The sequence below is a fragment of the Lepidochelys kempii genome, chromosome 24 (assembly GCF_965140265.1).
Source record: "Lepidochelys kempii isolate rLepKem1 chromosome 24, rLepKem1.hap2, whole genome shotgun sequence".
NCBI classification, from domain to species: Eukaryota; Metazoa; Chordata; order Testudines; family Cheloniidae; genus Lepidochelys; species Lepidochelys kempii.
In genome coordinates, this window is record NC_133279.1 from 3612718 (window position 1) to 3639146 (window position 26429).

Sequence of the window (26429 nt, forward strand, 5' to 3'; positions counted from 1 at the left end):
CTGCGGAGGAGAGGAGACGTCCGTCAGTCCCACTACGCACCTGGCTCTGGAAGCTGCTCTCCCCAAACGAGCTACTGAGTGTATGTGTGTGAGATCCCGTCGCCCCCTGGTGGCTGCCCAAAGAAAGGATAAGAGTCCTACTTCTGCTACTGGCTGAACGAGATCTCCGTTAGCTCAAATGGCAGAGGCCTAAATTTTGGGGGCTGACAGAGCCTCCAGGCCCCCCAGATCATAGTCCTGGTGACCCTATTGTGTCCAGATTCCCTATAACCCCTACAAGTGGCTACCCACCCGCAACTTATTCCCCGTTGACCTGTGCTGCCCGTGAGTTGGGGCGCCCCCCGGCAGTGGATGTGACTCACGCTGTGAGCAGTCGCTGCCTGTCCACCCGGGGAAGCAGTCGCAGGAGCCATCCACAAGGTGGCAGGTGGAGCGGTTGGAGCAACGGCAGGACATTGCGCACTTCTTGCCGTAACGCCCGGGCTGGCAGGCTGCGGCAAGGGAAGAAGAAATGGAAGGGGTGTGGAGGCGAGTCACGTACCAGCCCTAACCCGGCCCGGTCAGACGGCTGCTCATGTGAAACGAGTTTGCTGGGTCTTAGCCCAGATCCTGACAGGGACCAGGCAAAGCCACCCAATCAGTGCTGACCGACCCCGTTGATGCGCAGCCTCGGCAGATGGACCCAGACAGGCCCATGGAGACAGAACTCCTTGCTGCCCGCTAGAGGGAACAGGTCACGGGGACACACGGGCTGGTGTGTTCTCATGTGGATTTCTTATTGGGGGTTTGCCCCCGACATGTATCCATCTCCCCGAACCCTGGCCAGCTCCACTGGGGGCCTGGGATGCCCGTGCAATGGCCTCTGACCCTGCCCACTGCACCCGAACCAGCCCTTGGGGTGGGTGGGGGGGGCAGGCTCGAAAGGAGGATGCCAGTGCCAACTCGCAGGCTGGTCCCCCTGGGGTTTGCGCAATGGACTTTGCTCTGCTCTGGCACTGGACGGAGCCAGGCGCTCGCCCTGCCAGGACAGGACAGCTGCCCCAGGGCTGGGCAATGCAGAAGCAGGACCCCCTTGACCCCCCCCCACACACACCCCAGCCCGCTGGCTCCAAGCGTCATCCTCGGTCGGCACAGCACTTACGGCGCTGGCAGGCGGGGCCGCGGTACCCGGGCGTGCAGCTGCAGCTCCCGTCCTCCGAGGAGCAGGCAGCTCCGTTCTTGCAGACGCAAGGCTGGCTGCAGTTCCGCCCCCAGAAGCCGTCGTCACAGACCAGGTTGCAGCGGGGCCCTGGGGTGGCAAGGAAAGGAACAGGGTGCTCTTAGTGGGGACCCCTCCTCACCAGGCAGCTGGGGTGGGGGGGCAGACAGGTCCCAGCGCCAACCCAGTCACCTGCGTGGAGAAATAAAACTTCTCGCATCCCAGGTGGTCAGGGATGCCAGTGTCACTGTCCACAGCTTCCCTGTCGGTCGAGTGAGTCACCGCACAGCTCCCTGCAGGCCCTACGGTCTCCCAGCCCAGCGTCTCCCAGCCCAGCGCTGACCCAGAAACTTCCCTCTTTGAGGCTGCGCTCCCATCACTCAGACTGCAGTTAGCTCCTTATAACTCCGGCGCAGCCCCTGACTCGAGTCTCGTCCACACACACACGAACCCTTCATGCCAGTGAGGGCAGGTTCTTAAGTTGAACTGGCCGGCCCGTCAGCTGGCACCAGCTGGCATGGCTCGAGTCCTGCTATTCCCCCAAAGCTTGCCGGAATTCCCGCTGGGCCACGCGTCCCTGCCATCTGGCTGCGAAGGAAACCTCGCGAACCTGAGCCAAGTGTAACCTGTAGGGAGGAGGGCTCGGAGAGGTGTGAACTGCCCTCCTTCCCCTCAGGGAGGAGTTCTTGCCGGGCAGTTTGCTAAGACCGGAGCAGGAGCCAGTCTGGCTCTCTTTGGTGCCCTGCGGGGGCGGCGATCGGGCAAGCACCATCACTTTATTTCGACCTCGGTCCAGGAGGTGCCCCACTGAGTCCAGCCACGCCCCCCTAAAGGGGAACGGACCTCACACCGATATATCCTGGACCTCTGCACAATTCACTGTGAGCTGTGCCTCCTTCAGGCGTGTCAAGTCCTGTGGGAGGAGCTTATGTTGTGGGTGGAGCCTGGAAGAGTACCGCCCCCTTCCTTCTCTGAACTAGCCATGCTCATAAGAGCTGTGTGTTGAGCTGGCAGGGATGCCAAGGGGCTCCCTGGATGCCATCATGGACAGAGACAGAGTCCTCCCGTCCCCTCCCCAGATCCCTGCCTCCCACCGGGCCCCCTCACCTGTCCATCCCGGCAGGCAGTGGCAATGTCCCGTGACGGGGGAGCAGCCGTCCGCGTGGCTGCAGTCACAGAGACTGCTGCAGCCGGGTCCGTAGGCACCGTTCTGTTAGCGAGAGGGGGATGCAACCGGAGTCAGTGGCACTGGGATGGGATTGGGGTGGGTGATTTTAACCCAGAGCCCTTCCTGGTCCCGTCCCACTGGGGCATGGGTCCAACCCCACCACAACCCTCCCCGGTCTGACCTCCACCCCCGCCCTGCTGGTGCACACAATCTAACCCATTCCCACTCCGCCCCGCCGGTGCCCACGGTCTAACCCTAGCCTCCCCTGCTCCACAAAAAGCACATGGTCTAATCCATAACCCCACTCCCAAACCAGCCCCCTCTCCATCGCCATTAAATCACCCAGCCCCTTTCCCAGGCTGGGCCCGCAAGTGACTTTCCCAATCAATTTGTTAGCCCATGGTTGCAATTATTTTGTCCAGTGGGACAATCACAGACAGCCGAGATCCCGGCTCACGTGCGGGCACCGAGTGGGCAGCGGGCACCGTTAGAAGCACCCGGCATTCCATCTTGCCAGCCGCTGGCTGGACCTTGCTCTGCACGGGGTGCATGGCAGCACCTGGGGGGTGGCCCAGGGCTTGATGCAAAGATCATGGAAATGGGCAGCAATGGACGTAGGATCAGGTCCTTCCATGTCAGCTGGGACGGCCATAAAGGGCGCAGAGGCTCCCGGGAGCGGGAAGCGGCTGGTCCAAGGGGGTGGGAACATACCGCGCATGGCTCCTGGCACCTGCTGCCATGCCAGCCAGCACCGCAGGAGCACAGCCCGCTGACAGGGCTGCAGGCGGCACCGTTGGCGCACCGGCAGGTCTCGTTGCACCCAAGACCCCAGGTGCCGGCGGGGCAAGGGCTGGAACAATCCCCTCCGTGCCAACCTGCAGAGGGGAGGAGAAGGGCGGAGAGGTTGGCAGGCGGATCGACGGGAACTTGGAATCGGAGCGCTTGGGAAATGCAGGCAGCTCAACGGGTGGAGACGTAGGGCAGCATGGGGGCAATGCCGTGCCCAGTCAATAGCCCCTATGGGGGCTATATTGTCCCACAGCCAGATGTGTCCAGGTATTAGAGGAGAGCGAAGGAACCTGGAAGGAACCTGCTCTCAGCCATGGCTCCAGCCTGAGGGTGTCTGGCACCACTCACATCTGGGCGCCCCACCTCGCGGCTGGGTGCCGTGGCTCCGGCGGGGTCTCCAGGCTGTGTGGACCACACCCGCTGGAAGAGGTCGCCCGTGGAAGGAGTGGCCTGGGTCGTCCCGCCAGACCCCGAGCCTGGCAGAGGGTTCGTGCCGGGAGTTAAGCCAGGGGAGGGGTAACCTGGGCTGGTTCCAGCCGGCCCCCGCCCACATCCAGAGCCAGGGAGCCGGGGCGGAGAGGGATATTCACAAGGCCTTTCCCGAGTGAACTTAAAAGGGCTCCCACAGCCCTTGCAGAGAACGGTCTCCCACCTCCCAGCCCTGTCTGGGGGCACAGCTAGAGCCCCCCGGGGGTGGGGGGAGGGGAGCCGGGGCCGTGCCTTCCGTCGTGAGCAATCCCAGGGGCTCCCGCCTGCACCCTACCTTCTTTGCAGACGCAGGTGCCATCAATGGGGGAGCAGGCAAAGGCGTTCTTGCAGGTGCAGTGCATGGAGCAGTTCACCCCGTAGGTGTCGGCTGGGCAGTAGCTGGAGCAATGCTCCCCCTGCAAACACAAGGAGACAGTGAGGGGGCGGGGGGCAGCGTCCAGATCTCCCCCCCAGAGGCGAGTAGCCGTAATATTTTGTGTTGCTTCAAAGACAACCGCCTAAGCATCACAAAGTTATCCCTGCTCTAATCACTAACCCCCCCCCACCCCCAGGGTCCGGAATAGAACCCAGCAGGAGTCCTGACACCCAGTCCTCTGCTCTAACCACTAGACAACTCGCCCTCTCGCAACCCCCATAATTACCAAGACATTAACCGCCTTGTTTCCCGGTGTCTCGGCAGTCTGGGCCCCCGACTCACCGTGTACCCTGGGGCACAGTGGCAGAGCCCCGTGGTGCCATCACACGTCCCTCCGTTCAGACAGAGGCAGGGCTCCTGGCAGTTGGCCCCGTAGTATCCGTGGGGGCAGGTCTCGTTGCAGTGAAGGCCCGCCCAGCCCGGTTTGCAGGTGCATTCTCCGCTCATGGGGTGGCAGCTGGGCCCCGGGGGGAGAGAGAAACGTGTGCCCATCAGAACGCCCCCGCGAAGCAGCTGGGGCGGGTTTGTGCCAATCCTGCAGGGCTGGCCCTTTCCCTGAGAGCTGCATTGCCACCGTGTCAAGGGGTTGCGGGTGTCCCAAGCCGGACACCCCATGCGTGCGCCCACTGGGTGGCTCCTGGGTAGAGCACGCATGTTCTGAATCCGGGCCCTTTGCACCCCCAGAGCCTGGATCCCGGGGGTGATTCCCCTGCCCCGCTGCTCCTGCAGATGGGAATCCTGCATTCCAGCACTGGGGGGCATTGGCAGGATGGTGCCATGTTATTCCCCTTATGCCCCGCAGAGGGCAGCAAACCCACAGGACTGGAAATAGGGACGGTATTCCCCCTCCCCTGTACACTATTAACCCCTAAGGCGCTGGCATGTTCCAGGCGCCCGCATGCATGAGCGGCTGGAGCGAGGGCCCGCTCAGGTGGCTGCCGGCGGAGTCCCTCCCCGCCCCTACCTTTGGCTGTGCTGGGGGCTGCAGAGGCAGGGCAGGTGGCAGGCCAAGCCGTAGAGGCCGTCCAGACACTTGCGCTCCTCGCAGCGCGTCCCGAGGAAGCCGGCCTCACACAGGCAAGCCCCGTTGATATGGAAGCAGCGGCCCCCGTTGGCACAGTCGCATGGCTGGCCGCAGTCCTGGCCGTATTTGCCGATGGGGCACTCCTCCCGGCACCTGTTCGGGAACGGGCGGGAGGGAGGGGGGAGAGAAGGACATGCCCCCATGGTCAGACCCAGGGCAAGTCCAACGCCAAGGAGAGGAGAGCCAGCCGGTGCTGGGGTGAGCAGACAGGGGTCGCTGTCCCTGTGCAGGCTGGTATCTCTCACCTGCTCAATCCGGGTGTCCTCTGTAGGCTGAGGCCGCCAAACTCATTCCATGCAAGACCCTGGAAAATGTTGAGGACCCTCCCACCAGCTGCTCTGCAGGGCACTCCCAGCATGGGGCCTGCTGCACAAGGAAGCTATTCCCCTATCTGCCTCTTGGGGGCGCCCGGGGAGGACACCCTGAACAGCCTTTCAGGCGGCAGCTGGCCATCTTAGCCGGTTGTGTCTCATTGCTCAGCGGCTGGATTTAACCTACAGGGGCCATATCTGCACCAGGGGTGGGCGCACCACGGTCGTTGCATCGGCGCACACTCCTCGTGCGGGCCAGCTGCACCAGGGTAAACCCTGGCTCACACGTGGGCTGCAAGGGGCTTGCGCTGGTGCAAAAATCCCCAGGCCCAAGACTGTGAATGAAGCCTTCAGTGCAAGCCCAGAGCAGGGCAGGGATGGGGTTCTACCAGCCAGGCCTGGCTGTTTATTTAGGCAATAACAACACGACTGTCCTAAAGTGCCGCTCAGCGGAGGGGCTCAAAGCCTTTGCCAAAGGATCATCATTTTAAAAATGGGGAAACTGAGGCACAAGTGCTTTGCCCAGGGTCACACATTAAGTCTATGGGAGAGTCCTGGCTCTGACCACTAGACCCCATTCCTTTCCTGATCAGGGAATAGAACCCAGAAGTTCTGATTCCTAGTCCCCCTTGCTCTAATAGACCACATCCCCTCCCAGTACTAGGGAAAGAACCCAGGATCCTGGATTCCCACTCACTTAATCTAACCTCTAGATCACAAGACTTTTAAAACACCAACAAAACCCTTTCCTAGGGATCCATGTAGTGCTGGTCACTCCTGTTTGATTCTGGGTTTATTTTTTCCTCTCCATTGTTTGGAACACCAGCTTAAAAGCTGGAAAAACCCCTTGTTTCCTTCTCCTTTCCATGTGGGAAACTCCGACTGATTTCCCTCCTCACCCTGGCCCAGCTGCTATTTACTTCCCTGCAGCACAGCTGGGGAGATCATCCCTCACCCCAGCGTTGAACTGGCGCTCCCCCAGCTGGCAGGGCACCTCCTGTGCCGTAAGCCAGCCAAAAATCAGCACAGCCAGGCAGTCAACATATTGCTTGGAGTATTATATGCAGGCATTACGGTAACAGTGGCCATTCATGTGGTGCATTACATTATGAGCATTACGATAGCAGTAAGCACTGTATATACACTTAGCAAAAGACAGTCCCTGTCCCAAACAGCTTCCTTCTCAATAGACAGGACAAAGGGTGGGAGGGGAAACCGAGGCACAGAGAGGGGTGAGGACATGCCAAAGTCACATGGCAGAGCTGGGGATAAAATCAGAAGCCTCATTCTCAGTAAGGCCCTTTACACCACGCTGGCAGCGCAAAACAGCCTTAAAGCGGGGGAAATTTCAGTGACAAGCATTTTAAGGCCCCTTTACATGGGCAGAGCCGCATAAAGGGGCCCTGGCGTAACTGAGAAGGAGGGTCCAGGTCTCCTAAGTCCCAATCCAGTGCTCGATCCATCAGTCCACACTGCTTTTAGGGGACTGCAAAGTGCTAGGATGGCACGCACTCCAGCTTGTAACCCCGCCCCATGCACACACGTTAACACAAGAGTGTGCGAGTCCAGGAGCCAGTGCGTGGGTGGGTTGACATGGAAGGGTGTGAGGGACAGGGCGTTGGCGCATGTGCGTGTTTGAAAGCCCCTGAGGGAGGCTGCGCGGGACAGGGACAGAGGGGAGTACGCATTCCCCGCTATGAGGGAAGTGGATGTCAAGTGGCCGCAGTGAGGAGTCCGGGGCTCAGACAGGAGCAAAGTAGTGAGGGGCCCGCCCCACTCCAAGCTCACCTGTAATTCGGGCACCGAGCCTGTGTGAGGGTGAGGCCTTATCTACACTTAAAAACTTCGCTGCTTTAACTAGATCAGTACAGTTAACCAGGTACAACACTCCCAATATGGATGCAATTACATCAGCATGAAGGTGTTTATACTGATAAAGCTTACTCTGGTTTGGGAATTAAAATAAGCTATTCTAGGGTAAGGCATCTTTACACTGGTATAACTAAGTCCATAGTAGTAGCACTGTTTTGGCAAAAAACCCACAACCCACCTTGCTAATTGACTTCAGACTATGCAAAAGGGACCCCTGTGATCGTCCAGTCCAACACCCTGCGTAGCACAAGCCAGAGAACTCCTGTGTGAACTCCAGCCAATCTAGATTTAACAGCCGCCCGGGATGGAGAATCCCCGCACAGCCCTCGGTAAATTATACCAGTAAAAATGTGAAGAAGCGTAGCAGGTGTGCGCACGAGGGTTTGTCTACACAAAGAAATTCTGCAATAGCTCTCTGTGTGGACACTCTGTTCCGGAATAAGAGTGCCTTTTAAAATCGACCTAAAGCTGCTAAATTCAACCTAACCCCGTAGCGTAGACCAGGCCTGAGTTGGCTTGATCCACTTTGGAAACGGATTAAGTTCAGCTGGAAAAATCATTCTTACACCTGGTCTACACTTAAAAGTTAGGTCAACATAGCTACACCGCTCAGGGGTGTGCAAAATTCACCCCCCCCGACCGCTGTAGTTAAATTGACCTCACTCCGGGTGTAGACACACCTAGATCAATGGAAGATTCATCCGATGGCCCAGCTACCGCCGCTTGGAGAAGTGGACCGACTACAGGGATTGCTGCAGGAAGTGTCTACACTTGGGCGCTGAACAGCGCAGCTCTGTCGCTCTGCGCCCTGAGTGGACACATGGCCTCACTTTGAGGCGGTCGAAAATTTTGCGTCTAAGCAGCTTTCTGTCAGAAAACGCCCCTTTGACAAAACCCATTGCTTTCACCAAATCGTGTCAATGTCAACAACATTTTGTAAAACAAACTGGAAAAATTATTTTGAAAACACTGAAGTGTCCCATTTTGACATTTCTGGGACGGAAAGTTTTGATTTTTCATATTGGAATGACATTTCCTTTCCAAAGGTGCTTTATTTGATATGACTTATTTTATGCACAAAATAAAAAATGGTCAAAACGTTTGTGTTGAATTTCGTTTCGCAAAAAAAATGTCGAAATGTTGGCTTCTTATCCCAATTTCAGGTGCTTTTTTGTTACAACCTTGACATGTTTTTACGGGATGAAAAATCAGTTTGCCAAGCAGCTCTACTCTTAATCCAGAATAAAAGTGTCCACACAGGGAATTACTCCAGAATAGCTACAGATAACACTTTAAATTCCTGCCCTAACTTAATCCAGATTAACTCCCCTGTGTAGACAAACCCGGAAAATGTGTGTGATTCACAGAGGGGCGGCTTGTGACTGAGGTTTCTAGCTAGGCTTCACCAACTGAGGAATCTCCCTCTAAGCCATGCCAGTTGCTAGCCCCCGACAGGGACGTGGTTCTTTCCATGGCACGGCCCCCACCCCAGCGCTGCAGGGAGTTGCTCTGCCAGACCCCACTCACCGCTCTCCGGTGTAGCCCAGCGCGCACTGGCAACGCCCGGTGACTGGGTCGCACAGCCCGTTGTTGTGGCATTGGCACCCCCCCAGGCAGCCTGAGCCGTACCACCCTTGGGGGCACGGGACGGAGCAGATGGCGCCCTGCAGACAACGGAACAGCAGCGTCAGGGAAATGCCCTCTCTGGGAAAGCCAGGGGACGGGGTGGGATGCTCGCGGCATGGAGTCTGATCTCCCCCGTCCCCTGCAAATTGAAGGGATGGTCCCTGCTCAGTGCCCCCCAGACCACCCCACGCCTGAATGCGGCCACGGGTCAGCAGCACGTGTGGGAGCGGGAAAGGCTCACAGCCCATTTCTCGCCCTGCTGGGGGCATCTCGCAGCCCCGAGGAGGCTGAATGGAGAGCGAGGCTCACGCCGCCAGGGCCGGATCATCCGGAGACCCCACGGCAACATGACTTTGCCGGAGGCAGCTCCACCTCACGCCGATGCACAGAGCCAGCTCAAGGCCCACTCCAGCCCAGCCGGGTCCCATGGGTGTGAGGGCCGGGGCACAGGTGGGGCAGGACCCCTCTGCCCCCAGTTTGTCCCAGCCTGATCCTTTGCTCTCCAGAGGCTGGATGGGCCTGGGTTTGAATCCCCCCCACCCCAAATACGTACCATCCATCCTGGAGGACAGACACAGCGGGTGGTGTTTGGGGGGTGGCAGATGCCCCCGTTCTGGCAGGGGCAGTGAGCCGGGCAACGCAGCCCGTCCGAGCCATTGAGGCACAGGAGCTCGCAGCTGGAAGGACAGGGAGAAAGGGGTGAAGGAGGACGGACCCAGAGTCTTCTCTCTCTCGCCAGAGGCTAAAGAAATCCCACCCTGTGGCTGGGTCGGAACCGGCGCCCCCCAGAGAGGAAAGGCCCCCTGATCCCATTCCCACCCTCCCACTGCCGAGGCCAGCCAACCATTCCCCGCACTCACTAGGCGCCTGTGAATCCTGGCTGGCACAGACATGCCCCGGTCTCTCGATGGCACTTGGCCCCGTTCTTGCAGGGGCAATCCAGCTGGCAGCCCTCCCCGTAGGTGCGTGGGTCACAGGGGACTTTGCACACGGGATCCTTGTATCCGGGCGAGCAGACACAGGCTCCAGTGAAGGGGTCACAAGCTCCCCCATCGCCGCACTGGCAAGGGTTCTCGCAGCGGGGCCCCCAGGACCGGGCATCACACACTGGAAGAAGGAAGGGACTGTTGTAGCATTGACAACCCCTTTGCCCTTCTGCAGACAATCTCTAAGCACATCCTAGACCCTGGTGAATGAAGCCCTGCAATAGCCCTGGGAAGAAGGGTCAGAGTTTCAGCCCCATTTTACAGGGAGGGAAACTGAGGCACATAGATGGGACATGCCATCCCAAGAGCCAGAAATAGAGCTCAGGAGTCCTGGCTTCCTGTCGCCTGCTCTAAGCACTCTGCCCACCCCCCATCAGAGCTGGGAATAGAACCCAGGAGTCCCGATTCCCAGGCCCTGCTATTCTAACCACTAGCTCCCCTCCCAGAGCTGGGAACAGAATCCAGGCGTCCTGACTCCCAGTCCTGCCCACTCTCACCCATTAGACCCTGCTGCTTTCCATTAAACATATTGCTCAGTTAATGAGGGCTTAATCGTTATTGCGTCTTTCAAACCATTTCCTAGTTATTTTGTCCGGAAGCTGCCACATGGAAAAATTTGCTTGATTGTTTTAAGTGGTGGCATTATTCAGCAGGAGACAAAGGGCGGTCACTCGGGTTAAGGGGAGGGAATTTAACCAGGGATGGTTTACTCTGAATCCAGGGAAATCTTCCTAAGGAAGACGGATCAGAACAGTCTTGCCAAGGGGTGGGGTGAGACCCCCATGCTTCAGATTTCAAGATTATCTGCCACCAAGTCTAACTGGACAAGCCCTTGGGATCATTTCAGACCCCTGGCGATTTTGGGGGGCACCCAACACAAGACCCCTTAAAGCTACCTGACCGCCAGAGGGCGCGGGGCCCTTTCCCCAGATCCAGCCGCTTTTAAAGGCATTACAAGTTGAGTCTCCTACCCCCCACAAAAAAGCTAGGTGCTTTCTAAACTCTTGGGCATCAGCTGTTAGCAAAAGGCCCCTGGTCCTGCGCCCCCTCCAATTCCCCCTGATGCAGGGGCTCGGGGGCTGCTGTTTGGGAAGAGTGGCATGAATAGCTGGAAAGAAAGCAAGCCATGGCAGACAGAGAAAGGGATGCAGCGACTCAGTGGGGGTTTTGCCCACAGCTGGATGCCCCTCGCTGAGGGTACCCTGAGCAACCCCCTCCCCTCCCGTCTGGGCCATGGGCTAGGGCCCACTCCCAAGCATTCCCTATGCAGCCAGTGACCCCCAGCTCCCGGGAGCCGCCCCTGGTGCGTGGGAACCCATTGCCTCGGGCCCCTGGGCCCTGGGGAAGGACAGGGCGGCTCAGCAGCTGGAGTCTGGGTTTAATTTGGCTGCAGGTGGAGGGGGGAGCGGAGGCCCCACACGCCCTGGGCCCAGACCAGGATGCCAAGGGGCTGAGGAGGGGCCAGGGCTGGCCAGGCGGGATCCTGCCTTAGCACGAATACCTACAGTGCCTGGCTCACGCCAGCACGTGGCATGCTGATGGCTGGCCTTCCCCCTCATGTGTATCCCCTAAATCCTAGCCCACCCACCACCTCCCCCCTCAAAACCCCCTGGTCCCCTCCCCCTCCCTCCGTACCCTTTCCCCCTTCAGCCTCTCCCCCATAACCCCTCCTCGCTTATTCCGTAACACCCCAATTCCTCACTCCATCCCCACCCCCCACCACTCTGCCCCTCTCCCTCACACCATAGCTCTCCTCTGCCACTTTCCGCATTGTCAGTCCAAAGCCAGGGCCCACCCCCAGAACCCCACATCGACTAGCGGTCACCCCAGCGCCTGCTGCCTCCGGCCGGCCAGCTCACACTCCCTAATGGTGTCTGCAAGTGACAACTCCCCCACCCTCAAATCACCGGCCAGGCTCCTGGGGGCAGAGCCACCCCCTTCGGCCATAAGGCAATGGCTCCGGTGCGCCAAACCCAGACCGCCGTGGAGGGCCCGGGCCTGTAGTACTCACCGCTGGAGCAGTCTGTGCCCCTCCATCCCTGTTCGCACTGGCACTGGTCGGGAGCCACGCACCTCCCATGGACGCACTCCTTGGTACAACTGGCTGCAGGGAGGGCACCAGGCAGAAGGATTCAGTTGGGCTGCTCCAAGATCTTGTTTTAACAATGTCTAACCTGGCATTTCACCCCCAAATGCTACAGACTGGTATCACCCAGCAATGAAATGCAGCCACCTCTGGGGTGGAATATGGCAGCTGAAAAACAGCACTCAGCAACGTTGCCCAGAGATCACACAGGTAATGCAGCCCCCTGCAGGGTGCTCGGCAATACTGCACAGCTATTGCTCCCCCGGCACTGAGATGCAACCCCCCTGGGTGGGAGACAACCCGGAAGCTGTTTAATAGCCACTCAGCACCAGGGATCACTCACCCGAGTCTCCCTAATCCCTGACCTGGAGCAGGGGACCACACCAGTGAGTTGAATCACAGCGCAACCCACTGCAGGAAAGTGTGGGCACCCCCTCCAGTGACCAGTCCACAGAGGAGCCTTCCACTGCTTCCTCCCAGAGTCAATCACCCCCCCACCCCCGGCTTGGCGGAAGGGATGCAAAGATGATGAAACACAGCAGCAACTTATGGTCTGGTCTGAGTCTGCTGGGGTGAGGGGGTGGGATGAGGGGGGCCGTCTGCGGGGATCAAGGGAAAGTTGCCAGAGGACAGGCAGCCTGGCCTCAATCAGCCCCAGAGCATGCTGGCTTCCCAGCACGGAGCCAGCTGAAAGTGGCCAAGAAGGGTCCCATGGTAGCCAGGTGGCCTGGAGCCATGTGTCTGCAGGAGAGCTGGCAACTAAGCCTGCACATGAAGGGCTAGAAACCCCAGCGGCCTGGAGAGAAATCTGAGAGGGCCGGAAGGATGGGGGAGGATCAAAGAGTGCAAGACAGGACAAACAGCAACGAGCTGTAAAGAATGTGCGTCCCCTGTGGGGTGGGTCCTGGCAGATGGCCACGCTCTTGAATCCATTACAAAGGTGTGATTTCTCAGAGCACAGCGGAGCTGGGATGTGTTTCAGGACACACAGTGGGGAACGAGGGGGCTATGAGAACTGGGCTAAGCAGATAGAAAAATGAACCATGACCCCCATTTCAGAGATGGGGAAACTGAGGCACAGAGCTGGGGGGCAGGGAACATCACCCAGGATCACACAGCAAATCAGTCGCAGAGCTGGAAATAGAACCCAGGAGCCCTGCGCCCTGCTCTGACTACGGGCCACCAGGCAGAATAACCCCACCAGACCCCTTCGATTTCTGCAGAAGCATCGTCTCGCACTGGACTGAGGGACGCAAATGCCACACATTCCGCCCCTGGGGCCCATTAGTGACTGTCAGGGACAGACTTACGGACACAAACATCTGCACTCTCGTAGTAGCCCTGGCAACAGCGGTACCTCTTCCGGTAGTCAATTTTCACTGCCTGCCGGTACGCTGTCTTGTACACAATCCTGTGCAACACAGAATAAAAAGCAGAGTGACCCCCCCACATGCAGAACATTTATAGAGAACAAACCACACCTGGGGAACTCACCGCCCCAGGAGTGTGCTAGGGCTCATCCAGAGAACTTACTGCGGTGAGGTCATGTCAGGGTTACTGCCACGTGCTATATATGACACTGACTGATATGGACAGAGTTTGGGTTACCCAGCTACCAGGATAGAATAGGGGTTCATTGGTATCCAATACTGGTGATAACCTTTGGAACTCACTGCCACATGTTCCTAACCAGCAGAGCTAACAGCAACAAGATAATATTGGAGTTAACCTGTGAGACTCCCTGCTTCAGACTGGTTCCAGGTGAGCTCACCGAAATCAGAACGGACTAACCTTAACCTCTGGAACTCACTGATGCTTGTTAGTAGCAGGGTCAAAACAGTGGAGCTCACTGCTGCTTGTTAGGAATGGGGTCAGCTTGTGGGACCCTGCTGTTGGGGGGCTGTGCTGGGGTAAGCCTGTGGGATTCCCAGAGAACTGTTGGGGACAGCGAGTGATGGCTCAGAGGACGTTTGCCACGTCCCCTAGGCAGAGGGGCACTCCTTACTTGTGCTGGGTGCACGGCTTGAGGAAACTCCAGGTTCCATCACACGAGTCCTTGGAGGCCTGAGCATAGGGGTGAGCGTAGGACTCCTTCGTCGCCGTGGTGAAGCTGCCAGGGGAAAAACAGAGCCACTTTGGTGGCAGCCCAAGGACAGCCAAGGGAAATAGCTGATTCAACTCTCCCCATTGTGGCAGGGCCGTGGCTCAGTGACAGGGGCTCTGCACCTCCCATGCAGGACACCTGGGGTCCAGTCCCTCTCCCAGCATCCTCATGGCAGCAGCCAGTGCCTTTGGAGTGGAGGCACAAGGTACCTGCCCTCTTCCTGGGGACAGACTGGAATGAAGCAAGGTCTGCCAACTCCTGGTGCTTTTCATCAAGCCCCAGCTCCCGGAGTCATGAGATTATGGGGGAAACACAGCTTTCATTTTTTTTTTTAAGGCTATTTCTAGCCATCATGGTTGTGGAGCAAAGCTCGAAATTGTGACCCCTAAAGGCTGAGACACCAGGAGACAAATTATTATTTTAAAAAATCTCATGATATTTACACCACTCATGATTTGGGGGGGGGGTCCTGACTAATGATTGGGGGTTGGCAACACTGGTACCAGCACCTCGAGAAGCACTAAGGGATCATTACAGCCTGGAGCTTCTCAGGCCCTGGCAAAAGGCTATTTTCCAAGTAGATACAGAGACACCCTCAGGTTAATAACCACAGCTCTGGGACTGACAGTGTAAATGCTGGTCAGGCCAACCCTGCCGTGTTCCAGATATTACCATGCATTGTCGCTACAGAGTTCTTTACAGACACGGACCCAGCCCTGAACAGGGTCCGGTGGCCAGACACCCTCACAGCTGTAACCAAAGCTGACGGGATCACAAGCAAAAGGGGTTAACATGTTAACTGGTTCCTTGTACTCCCTATCTGACTGTCTCTGTCTCATGTCTTCTATTACGCTCCTTGGGAGAGAGACAGTCTTTTTGTTCTGTGTCTATACAGCACCTAGCACCGGGGGGAGGGGGAGTCCCGATCCCTGACTGGGGCTCCCAAGTGCGACCACAATACAAATAATACATAAGAAGAAGAAAAAGGGCGAGAGAAAGAGATAGAGATGAAAAGAAAAGTGTGAGCAAGGTAAAGCAACAGAGAAAGCAAGCGAGGAAGAAAGGCTCCATTGCAAGGATCAGCGATGAACCCCCACCAAGAGGTCTCGGGGGGCAGAGCGGAAGGCCCAGAACCACACACCCATTTCACCCCGGGGCTCCCCCACTCCTTACCTTTCCCAATAGCTGCAAACATTGGGGTCGCTGGGGTTGAGAGGAGTTGCCAGGTGCATCTGCAGCCCCAGCAGAAGGACCGCGTGCAGCTTCATCCTGGTGGGAGGAGAGAGAAACAAAGAGGAGTTGACAGCGAGGAAGGAAGGATGCACAAGGCTGGCTGGTGCTGTGGCCAGCGCGGATCAAGCTGTAGCATGGATGGGGTCAGTCGGCCACACGGCCCGACTCCTACAGCTTTGCTGTTTACAAGCAGGTGAAGGTTGTTGCCGCAGCCAGCATCTCGTAGCTGCTAACCATCAAGAGGGTCACAGAGGTGGCTGTCCACGCTATGGGATTTGCAGTGAGGCCAAAGCAAAAAGCTCTGCTCCTTGAGCTAAAGGACAAACTTTGTTAGCTGGTAGCAGTAGTAGGTTGTTATCCACTCTGTGTTAGCCCTGCAGATGTTGCCAGAAGCTTTGGGAATCATGCAAGGTTGCTCTGCACCCCTGGAAAGGGGGCACATCTTGTTTTATTCAGGCCTGAAACCGAGCCAGAGAAGGACCCAAACCAACGCTGCCGGTCCAAACAGAACAAGCTGTAATCACGTCCACCTGGACAGCCTGGCTGATAGCAAGGATCGAACTCAGAGCTAAGGCACCAAAAGCACAAGCTTCTACCACTTGGGCTAAAGGGGTAAATCCCCCCATGGTGAGTCAGTAGCAGGCCATTGAAGTTAATGGGGCTGGCCACTAGTTAGAACCTCTTTAACTACAACATTAATTGGATTGCGCATATTGACATGCGATGCCACCCATCCCCTCCTCCAGCTTTGAGGAGTTCAGATCTGGATGTGACCTTTGTGGTCAGCCCGTGTCTGTGCTGAGGGTAAAAATCAAATCCGAGCGTCGCCGAATATTTAACCGACCTGCACGCATGGTCCCCATCACACCAGACCCTCCAAAGTACGTACTGACCCCTCCCTTCTTGCTGCAATGGGATGTTGGACACCTACCAACCTTGACACATATGCCCTAAGTGACTGGTCCAAGATCTCACCCAGGGAATCCATGGCTGATCCGGAAACAGATCCCAGAACCTCAGCCCCGCTGCAGTCCCCTGCTCATTGGGCCATCCTTGTTCCAATGCATTGCGTTCACACCAGGTAGGTTCTCACCATCCTCGCATCCCCTGGTCTCTAAGCCCCATCCTTCCATTCTAGCCAGACTGACAATCCCCAAACCGGGAGGGGAAAGCCGCCGGGGCCGACGAAAGTACAAGGCCAAGCCCATCTCCCCAGTATGACCGGCGTTTTTCTTAGCTGGCTTTTCGTGTGCGACGCCAGCCCCTTCCCCGCCAGGCAGCTGGGAGCTCGGAGCAGGAAGCGCGGTGTGAAAACAGGAAGCAGGTTGTGTGGAGGATGCTTCCCTCCCGCCCCGGCTGATGGCACCTCCACATGGGCAGACAGCAAAGTGCCGCGTCAGCCCGAGACTTTTAAGAACACCACGTCCTGGCTGGAAAGAAAGCAGGCCTGCTCGGTCCGTGCCGTCGGGCCTGAGCTCGCCGTTACATCCCACCCCGCTCAGTCGGACGCCGCTCGTTGCCTCTTGCCTTAGGGTCTGTCTACACGGCCGCTGCAGGTGCACTTGGGCAGACGTGCGTGAGCTTGCTCTGTCCGCGCTAGCTTATGAAACTCAGCCCTGTGGGCTTGGCAGTGCGGGCTGGCCACCCAAGTGTGGGCCTCGGGCGGGTCTATTTTTAGCAAGCGAGCTCAATCAAAGCTAGCAGGCATACAGCTACCTGAGCTGCAATTACTGCTCAAGCTGCTCTATATATACCACCTGGTATGTAGACGCCAAACTCTTTGGGGCAGGAGCTGTTTCATTCTATGCACGTGCAGCAGCCAGGGGTAGCGCAGTCCTGGTTAGAGCTGGGCAAGTCCTGGAGCTTTTGGCTCACTGGCTAGTCCGAACAAGTTTTTTAAAAATTTTGTTTCAGGCGGAGCCGAAATTGGTTTGACATTTTCAGCGAATCAAGAAGCCCGGGGGAAAATAAAATTCACTTTGGGTCACACAAAAAGTTTTGGATCGGGGGTGGGGGGGGTCGCAGTGTTAGTCTGGATCTGTGAAAGCGGCGACGATTCTGTGGCCCCTTATAGACTCACAGACGCACTGGAGCATGAGCTTTCATGAGTGAATACCCACTGCGTTGGACGAAAGCTCACGCTCCAATACGTCTGAGAGTCTATAAGGGGCCCCAGGACTCGTCGCCGCTTTCACAAAAAGTTTTGTTACGATTCGGAGCATTTTCTCCTGGTTTTTTCCCTTCATTTTTTAAAAAATAAAATGAAAGGCATTTGCTGAATGACAAGCTGCTTTGAACCGAAAAAACCCCAGAATGTTGCCTTGCACAAATATTCAGAACGAAAGGTTTGGATTTTTCCAGAACGGCTCTTCTTTTCCCTGACGAAACGATTCGATGAAACAGACGCGAAGTCACAGAATGTTTTGGCGTCGACAAATCTGAGCTTTTCGCGGGAAAAGAGGTCACAGTTGGAACATTTTGCCTCGCTCTGCTCCTGATTTCTGACGGAAACCTCAAGCGCGACTGCAGAACCGCTCCCATCTCCCAGCACAGGAGGGTAAGACACGCAGCTCAGCTGGACAGTCTGCGTTTTGGCCTCATTCCCCTCACACAATTATGAGGCTACCTCACAGCTGTGCTGGGCCTTGATTTGTTATATACGCCGGTGCATCAGGCTGGACTTGGCACAGTGGCAGGTCACACGAAGCCTTGTAGGAGCTGGGCGCAGAACATTCAAAGCACCGGCTCTGCAGCGAAGCAGAGACCCCGCGGGGCATGTGGTGATCTGTGGAGTCAGGACTCCTGGGTTCTATTCCTGGCTCCGTCACCCCAGCAAGTCACGTCCCTCCTCTGTGCCTCAGTTTCCCCCACCTGCACAATGGTGGTAATGCTTGGCTAGCCAAGCAGTCCCGGTGGAGGGTGACACACTGCGGAAATCCAGCTCCAGGCTTTGGGGCAGTGGGGTCAGGGGGAGAGTTGGGGGCTGGGCTGAGACTCCCAGGTTCAAAGGCAAGGGAAAATGAGTTTGCTGCAGTGGGACAGACAGACTCATGGGGTTCCAAGAGAGCAAAAGAATCATGCATTATAATATATATAATCTTAGAATAATCATCAGCCCTGTTCACACTAGGAGTTCAATGGGGTTTGTAAACCTTAACCAATTGAGCCACATTAGATGTCATTACCCGTATTTTTACAAGTGATCTGGTGATGCGGGAGAACCCAGACGTTTGGTCTCCCAGTGCCTTCCTTCCACCACCAGGACGGCTGCCTCTCCCTAGCAAGGCTGTCTCGGATTGCGTAAGGCAGGGCGATGCTCCTGCATAGGCTGAGATATTCTTTGGCCGGCTGGAGGGCGAGAGACTAGAATAAATCACATAAGCTTTCTAAAAAGAAAAAAAAAAAAGAAAGAAAGCTGGAGTGGGGGCGGGCTCCCAAATCCCCTGATGAGTGTTTGGCTGGCCGTGCAAACACCACACAACTCCGGGCCCATCCGGAGCCCCCAGGGGCAGGCCCGCCCCTGGCTGGAATCTATAATTAGAAAATGATTTGCTTAGATTTTAAATCAAGAAGCCATCTGGCTCTGACAGGCTGAGCTCAGATTTTAAGTCGCAAGGTCCGATAGACACTCAGCCCCTTCCTCGCGGAGCTGGTCTTGCCTGGCCGCAGGAAAAGATGGCTTGGAGAAGAAAGACCTCAGATCGAGCTTGGGAAGGTTACTTCTCTAATTGAGGCCGAGTTAGACAGGAAGGGCTCTATAAACCCTCCTGCTTCAGGGCCTGAGCCGACGTCTCCCTGATAGGGGTCAGGAAGTAAGTTCTTCCATAGCTGCCTCCTGCAAGGTTTCCTCTGAAGCAGCTGGTGCTGGCCAGCATCAGAGACAGAATCCTGGACTAGATGGCTCAGAGCAGTGGTTAGGGAGCCATCCTAGGATTTAGGAGCCATGGGTTCAATTCCCTACACTGATACAGACTCCGTGTGACCTTGGGTGAGTTACTTAGCCACTCTGTGGCTCAGTTTCCCCATCAGGACAATGGGGCTAACAGTACTGCCCTGCCTCCCGGAGGTATTGTGAGGATAAATTAAAGGGTCCAAGGTGCCCAGATAATACGGTGATGAAGGCGGGGGCCACAGAAGCTCCTCCGACAAACCCTGGGTCTGTTCCCACCTCTCTCTGGTTTCTTACTGTACCCAAGTGGCCTCATACTGCCATGCTGAGCTCAGTAGAAAGGGCTATGTGCCGCAGACATTGTGCCCGTGTGCGTAACAATGCCCAGTCGGTGCCTGCCACGATAATGGTTTTGTGCGGTGGGCACCTGTCTGCTAGGAATCGGGCTGAGGCCCTCCAAACTCATTGCACGTAGGCAGCCCTCAGGTGGGGATGCCTTTTAGTGACTGGTATTGGGACCGACGATGACTCCGAGCCAGACAGCGCTCCTCCTGCTGGTGAGCTGGCAGCTGACAACCTTTCCTGTGCTTCCCGATGTAGACCAGCACAACCTCTAGTGTGGACGCAGTTAAACCAGTATAAAGCAGCCTTGGACCAGCATAGCTAGCTGAGTATAGCTGACTCCCTTTCCTGTGCAGGAATTACTATCCCAGTATAAACATCTTTCTACCAGTACAGCTGCCCCCACACCAGGGGGCTGTCCCCCGTTGACTCGGCTGGGAGAACCCGGGTGCACAGCCAGGCCTAGGTGTGGGGACAGTGTCCTCACGGAGGGGCCCTGCTCCTCCGCTCAACATACCCACGAAATCACAGTCCATTAATGATGGTGGATCCCAGGCGCTCTAACGAGCTGCGTGTTTCCCTTTAAAGAAAAGCCCCCCCACCCCACCCCATCTCCTCCTCTCCTTGTAGCAGGGGGAAGGCAGAAAGACCACGCTCTGCATTTCCTGCCGCAGGATGGGAGGGGATAGGACTGCCCCACTGTCAGCAGCCCCACACACCCCCTCCCCCAAAGGGGAGGGTGGGTTAGAAGACTGGGAGCGGGATCCACCCGCAGGGATCCACCCGCAACCCTGGCTCCTGTGCCAGGGCCTCCCAGCCCTTCCCTTTGGCCGGAGCAGGGAGCTCAGCCGCCCTGAGGGTTCGGCACTTGGCTGGGGCAGGCGCTTTTGGGGGCCTCCTGGCCTCTCCCCTCCTTCCACTGCCCCACCAGGGCCCCGTCCTGCGCAGGGACCTCCAGCTGCGCTTGCGCCCTCCTTGTTCGTCCGTCCCAACCCCCTGGGCTGATCTCTCTGCTCTGCCACGACCCCCGGCCCAGGCCGGAGCCGCTGGCTTGCCTGAACCGTTCCCGGATGACGCAGGGAGTCAGGGCGGGACCCTGCCCCTGGGAACCGCCAGCGCCAACCTGCCTCCTCCATCCTGCCCCCCACTCACTCGGCGACAGGGGTGTTCAGATTTTGTCCCTAGATCATCCCCTGGGGGGCGGGTGGAAGGGAGTGGGGAGCAGGGGGGGAATCTGTCCTGTTTGGGGTTAGGAGAGAGGAGGATGAGACAGAAAAAGTGGGACAGCTCCAGTGTGTTTCATTTTTACCCTCGGGATCAAGGAGACCTGATGGGCCCCGAGCAGCAAAATGCTCTTGGTCTGGCGTTTGAGGGGGTTGGATCCAGAGCTCTGATCGGAGACAGCTTCAAAACCGAGATCCAGCCTGCATTCAGCTTTCAGACACCCCCAAAATGAAGAGGGGTCTAGATTGTGTGGGGAGGGGTCTAGATGCAAACTGCCTCAAAGCTAGGTGGGAGTAGGGCTGAATCTGTGGCTTTGCCTGGAGATAGCAGGGGCCAGCGGCAAAATTCAGATCCAGATTGCGAATGCTCCTGGTATCTGGAGGGGACGGGAGCGGATCCAGACCCGAGCTCTCTCGAAGTGTGATGGGTGTTTGGATCCAGGGGTTCTGGGTCAGGCAATAGGTAAGCATGACAAAGGAAATACACCAGACCAGATTCCTCCAGCCTTAGGCCCCTCATTACTATCTGCATTACAGCAGCACCTTGAAATCAAGGCCCCCTTGTGCCAGGCGCTGCACAGACACTGTACCTGCCCCAAAGGGCTTGCACGAGACACCAGACAGATAAAGGGTGGGGAAGGGAAACTGAGCCACAGAGCGATGACATCATTTGCCCAAGGTCATCCAGCAGGTCAGTGACAGAGCGAGGAATAGAACCCAGGTCTCCCAGTGGCCAGCAGAATAGCCTAGCCACTAGGCTGTGCTGCCTTCCATAGGTCTACTTGCAGAGCTAGTCACCGCTTGGTGCCTTTAAAACGTTCCCAACCACTGAAGACGCAGCCCCTGGAGGCACCTGCAATTGATTGAGGCCAGAGGATGCTGCTTCCTGCTTGCTCCCCTCTGCACATGACTCATGATCTCTCCCGCCCCATTTCCATAGACCACCCCCGTCGTGGGACCCCCTCCATAACAGCAGCAGCTTGGAACGAGCCAGTTCCCTCCCTCCTGGACACGGCGAGGTGAGGCAGGTGGGGGAAGTGGGGATGAACCACCCCCGTCTGAGCGCTGACCCCTCAGGCTGGATTGCTGACAGGATGGCTTGGATCAGAACTCACTGCTGGCTTCCCAGGGGTTGGGCTGGACTGGTGAGCATGCAGCAGCTAGGGCCGCAGCGCCCTTGGTGGCTTAATAATCACAACCAGATTTGTGCAGTTTAAAACTTCTCCCCCCCGCCCTTTCTTGGCATGGATGGAACGTTTTAATTCAGCAGAGAGAAGAGGCTTGCTCAATAGTACTGGTGGTAGCAGCTCCAACCACGCTGATGGCTGGTCGGTACCCCTCCCTTCCCGATCAATGCAACAGATTCCCTGTGGATACATCATGCCTGGCACCCTACATCCTGAAGGATTTTGCTGTCGATATACCTACAGCGACCACCCAGCACCAAAGTACGGAACGTGGCCGCTGTTTATTGGTGACGCTGGACAGAATCACTGACCCGGCACTGAAATGCAGCCACCGCTGGGGTGGAACACACCTGCTGCGTAACAGCGCACAGCAACGCTGCACAACAATGCAGGGCAGGAAGCGAAGAAGAACCCAGGATCTAACTGAAAGTGCAACGGCAACTGGAATTTGGCCAGGACATCAGGTCTGCCACCCGCGCTTATAAAAAGAGAATTGGGATTCTCTACCGTTCTACATCTCATCCCCAAAACAGCACCCCAGCCACTACCCGAAACTCAGGGTCAGTCTCAACTGTGGAGGAAGAGCCCCACTTCCTGTACTACTCAGGGGTCTCCTTAGACACCCCACCACCCGCAAGGGCTGAGCAGGTTAACCCGAGAGGGGACACAAGGCCAGCACGGCTCGCAGCAAAGATTCAAATCCTCTCCAGGCCCTTATTGTCCGCTTGCCACGTGCAAAGCTCAGACGGGGGCACTCCCCTTGCTTTGCCCCAGGGATGCCATTTTACTCAGCTGACAACATCTGATGAAGTGAGCTGTAGCTCACGAAAGCTCATGCTCAAATAAATTGGTTAGTCTCTAAGGTGCCACAAGTACTCCTTTTCTTTTAGCTTCAGGTTAGGAAGCCAACTGGCCCACAGCTCCTCCGCCCAAGAGACGGAGTCCCCAGTGCAATTAGCATATGATCTGCTATTCCTTCAGCCAGCTAGGGGATGGGGCCAAAGAGGGAGCGTAATGGCTGTTAATGGAAAGGCCCCAGCCTTCTGGAACAGAGCAAAGACTGGGAACCAGCCCACTGCAGGTGGTAAAGGAGAGAAGCGGGGGGAAGGGGTCTGGGTTTGCTCCTCATTCTGAGCCCCAGCACCTCCCAACCCATGCAGGTTTCTTACCCCTTGAGTAGGGTTACCCTTGGTTCTTGAGGCTGGGGGAGGGAGTCTCCCTTCCTTCAGTTCTCTAGTCTTTCAATACTTTACTTTACTTTACTTTACTTTACTTTACTTTACTTTACTTTACTTTACTTTACTTTACTTTACTTTACACCCCCTCCAATCCTCTCCCCTGGTCTACCAGGGAGCAGGGGGGTTTTATTAGGTTCCTGACAGGGACTTAATTGACTACAGGTGCTCCAATCAACCTGTAGTAACCTTCCCAAGTCTACAGGGAACCACACCTTTAATTAGTCTAGGTCTTATATATCTCCCCTGGACCTCTCTCCCACTGCTCCATCCCCACTTGTGTTGTCTGCAAGACCTGCTGATAAAGAACAGAATAAAGGACATTTCTGGAGTTACTATGTGCTTGTGTAGGTCAGGTCCTGTCCTTTCCGCTCTCATCTGCCCAAAAATGTACCGATGGAAACAATTTTCTACCTATCCCCATACTTACACTTCTATCTACCTACCTAGCCCCATACGTACACATCTATATACCTACCTATCTAGCCCCATACACCTCCTCTATCAATCTATTCATCCCCCATGTACCTTCTATCATGTATCTAATCTATCAAGCCTTCCATTTCCAGCACATGTCTACCTATCCATATACTCACCTCTTCCATCCGCAGTAACTATCCATCCACCTATCCCTCCATCAACCATATCCACCCTCTGCCATTCTGCTGAGGTAGTTTACTCTGAATGCCTCGCAGTGGCAGCCGGGCACTGTTCTTATGGCAGCATTTATTTCTATGGCTCCTCGAGCCAGTTACACTGTCTTGATCCACCGTGGCACAGAGTGGGGCTGAGCACAGGGGTCTAATCTGGGGCAGCAAGTGGGCCTACTGTGCCCTCCAGCCAGAGCACTGATCTGCTGTGGCAGGTACCAGGTGGACCAGCGGGCTCTAAGCCAGTGCGACAGAAGGCAGGGTGCGGCCGATCAAGGCTCCGGTGGGGCACCCCAAGCATTCTGAAGGCTCGGTGACACACGTGGACGCTGGTCCCAGGTCACCCGGCATGCGGAGGGAGCGGTCTGAGGCCCAGCAGCAGAATGGCTCGCTGGCCCTTTAAGGGCAGGAGCATGCCGCGCAAAGCATGCATCTGGACTGCATCAGGCAGTATAGCTGAACAGAACGAGCCTCCCCATTAATCTCGGCTCGGCAAGGCCTCCACATTGCTGTGGGGTTTTATTTAAACCAGCTGGAAACAGGAAGTGACCCCTGGAGCTTCCCTGTTACCAGCTGGAGGTAGTGTGGGAAAGTGGTGCCCTCGCGTACACACACACACACTCAGACAGACACACACAGACCAGCCCTAGTGCCCTGGCTTTCCCCATCCTAGAGGTGCTAAGGGGGTCAGGGAGGAAAAGGAGCTGATCCCCCCTTGCTGAGATTCGCCAACCGCCTGATTCCCAGTTACTGCCTCCCTGCGCTTGGGATGGGGTATTGTTTTAAGACACCATTGGGCTCCCTGTATTCTGGGGCCAGGCAGGCCCCAAAGTCAGTTAGAGCAGCCTCAGGGCTGCTCTAACTTACATTCTGGGACGCACTAAGTGGCTGCAGCGTGGTGTGCTCCTCCAGCCTCAGGCCTGAACTTTCCCCTGCACTGGTGGCTGGAAGCAGGGCGGGGCTAGGGTGACCAGATGTCCCGATTTTATAGGGACAGTCCTGATTTTTGGGTCTTTTTCTTATATAGGCTCCTATTACCTCCCACCCCTGGCCTGATTTTTCACACTTGCTGCCTGGTCACCCTAGGCGGGGCTCAGGGCTCTTAAGCCAGCTGCATGCTGACCCCAGGTCCCTGCAAGGGGGTGAGATTGTTAGGTGGCTGTTTCCACCCACTTTAAGGCCACTACACACTACCAGGGTGGCCTAGAGGGCCCTTAACGTCACTGAGAATCAGGCCCAGAGGGTTCTGGGATTCACGCCAGAGAGGGACTCTGAAGCACCCAGCTTTGACGCTGAAATCGTGTCCCTTGAGTCGCCGATCGCGGGAATGTGGTGTCAAACCAGCTGACATGTCAGCCCCCGGGGGCCAGTTTGTCCTAAGGTTACTCGGGGTTTCCCGGCAGCCCCAAGAACATTCTCACTCACTAGGGGCCCTAGAGGTTATAGCTGGTCAGTGGCAACATAGTGACTCCGGCCCAGCGGGGTGACAATCCACCCGGCAGCCTGGATCAAATCCTGGGAAGGCGGTGTGCTAGCAGGGTCTGGTGTAAACTGGCACATCTCCATTGCCTTCAGTGCAGCTGCACTGATTGACATTGGCCATTGGCCCTCAAAGTCGGGTTTCCCCACGCTGGATTAGCTGTGTCACCCCAGCCCTCAACTGAATCTCATTTAGTCATTTCCTGGCCATGTTTCCAGATCCCCTTGGTACCATCCACCTGTCCTGCGTGCTGTTTGCAGCTCCTCCTCCAAAGGTCTGTATTCCTTCTTCCGGACGATCAGCATTTTCAATCAGACCTGTCCTCAAAGGAGCCTGACGCTTCCCCAACTGGAGAACCCCAGCTGCCCTCGATCCCCCCAGCTCCCACCAATTCCCGGGAGCCCTCAGAGACATCCCGCAGCTTCCCACCAATCCCTGGTGTACCCCCCATAGAGACCCCCCAAGTTCCCCTCAATCCCGCGCTCCCCCACTAAAGACCCCCCAGCTCATCCCCAATCTCCCTGCTAGAGACCTCCCCACAGCTGCATACCTTATCTATGGCTGGTATTTCCAAAGGGCCCAGAGGGTGCGCCAGGCCCAGATCCCATTCACTGGCAGCCGGACGCTACGTCTCTTTTGAACTGATTGGAAAACTCTCTTCTAAAGGCCTGATTCTCATCGACACTAAGCCCCCTTTATAGCGCTCTGGTGGCGTAAAGGGGCCTGACAGCGGGTGTCAGTGACCGCTGGACTCCCTGCCCCAGCTGGATCTCAGTGGGGGATAATTCCCTCGGGCCTGTTAGAAACTCTTCATCATCTCCATCTATTGTCTATATTACAGTAGCACACAACACTTCCCCGGCTAGAGGAGCTCCCGGCACCCCTTGGACCCGAACCCCTTGGTGCTCGGGGCTACACAAGCACAGAACAATGACAGTCCCTGTCCCCGAAGAGCTTAATTCACTCCAAAGGAACCCTGGTTACTACATGGATTTTGGTACAATCCAGTGGGATCCGGTGATTCCAGCAAAGGATCCACTGGGATCTAGGGGGTTGCTGCAT

The 26429-nt window shown here is 56.7% G+C and overlaps 1 protein-coding gene across 5 annotated transcripts in view; it reads right to left on the minus strand.

The window, feature by feature from the left end:
• Positions 1-26429, minus strand: part of PEAR1 (platelet endothelial aggregation receptor 1) — a 56518-nt gene that overhangs the window by 7094 nt on the left and 22995 nt on the right. For all 5 annotated transcript variants that reach the window (XR_012156101.1, XR_012156100.1, XM_073322955.1 and 2 more), the window contains 14 exons: positions 15302-15397; positions 14030-14134; positions 13335-13435; positions 11950-12042; positions 9813-10059; positions 9506-9629; positions 8854-8990; positions 5024-5236; positions 4342-4516; positions 3919-4039; positions 3078-3241; positions 2306-2408; positions 1142-1288; positions 363-491 (listed from right to left, as the gene is read on the minus strand). Coding sequence is in view for 3 of the 5 variants with exons in the window: in XM_073322955.1 (XP_073179056.1) it covers positions 363-491; positions 1142-1288; positions 2306-2408; positions 3078-3241; positions 3919-4039; positions 4342-4516; positions 5024-5236; positions 8854-8990; positions 9506-9629; positions 9813-10059; positions 11950-12042; positions 13335-13435; positions 14030-14134; positions 15302-15396 (1954 nt within the window). In the remaining 2 variants the exon portion in view is untranslated. The remainder of the gene's footprint in view (positions 1-362; positions 492-1141; positions 1289-2305; positions 2409-3077; positions 3242-3918; positions 4040-4341; positions 4517-5023; positions 5237-8853; positions 8991-9505; positions 9630-9812; positions 10060-11949; positions 12043-13334; positions 13436-14029; positions 14135-15301; positions 15398-26429) is intronic.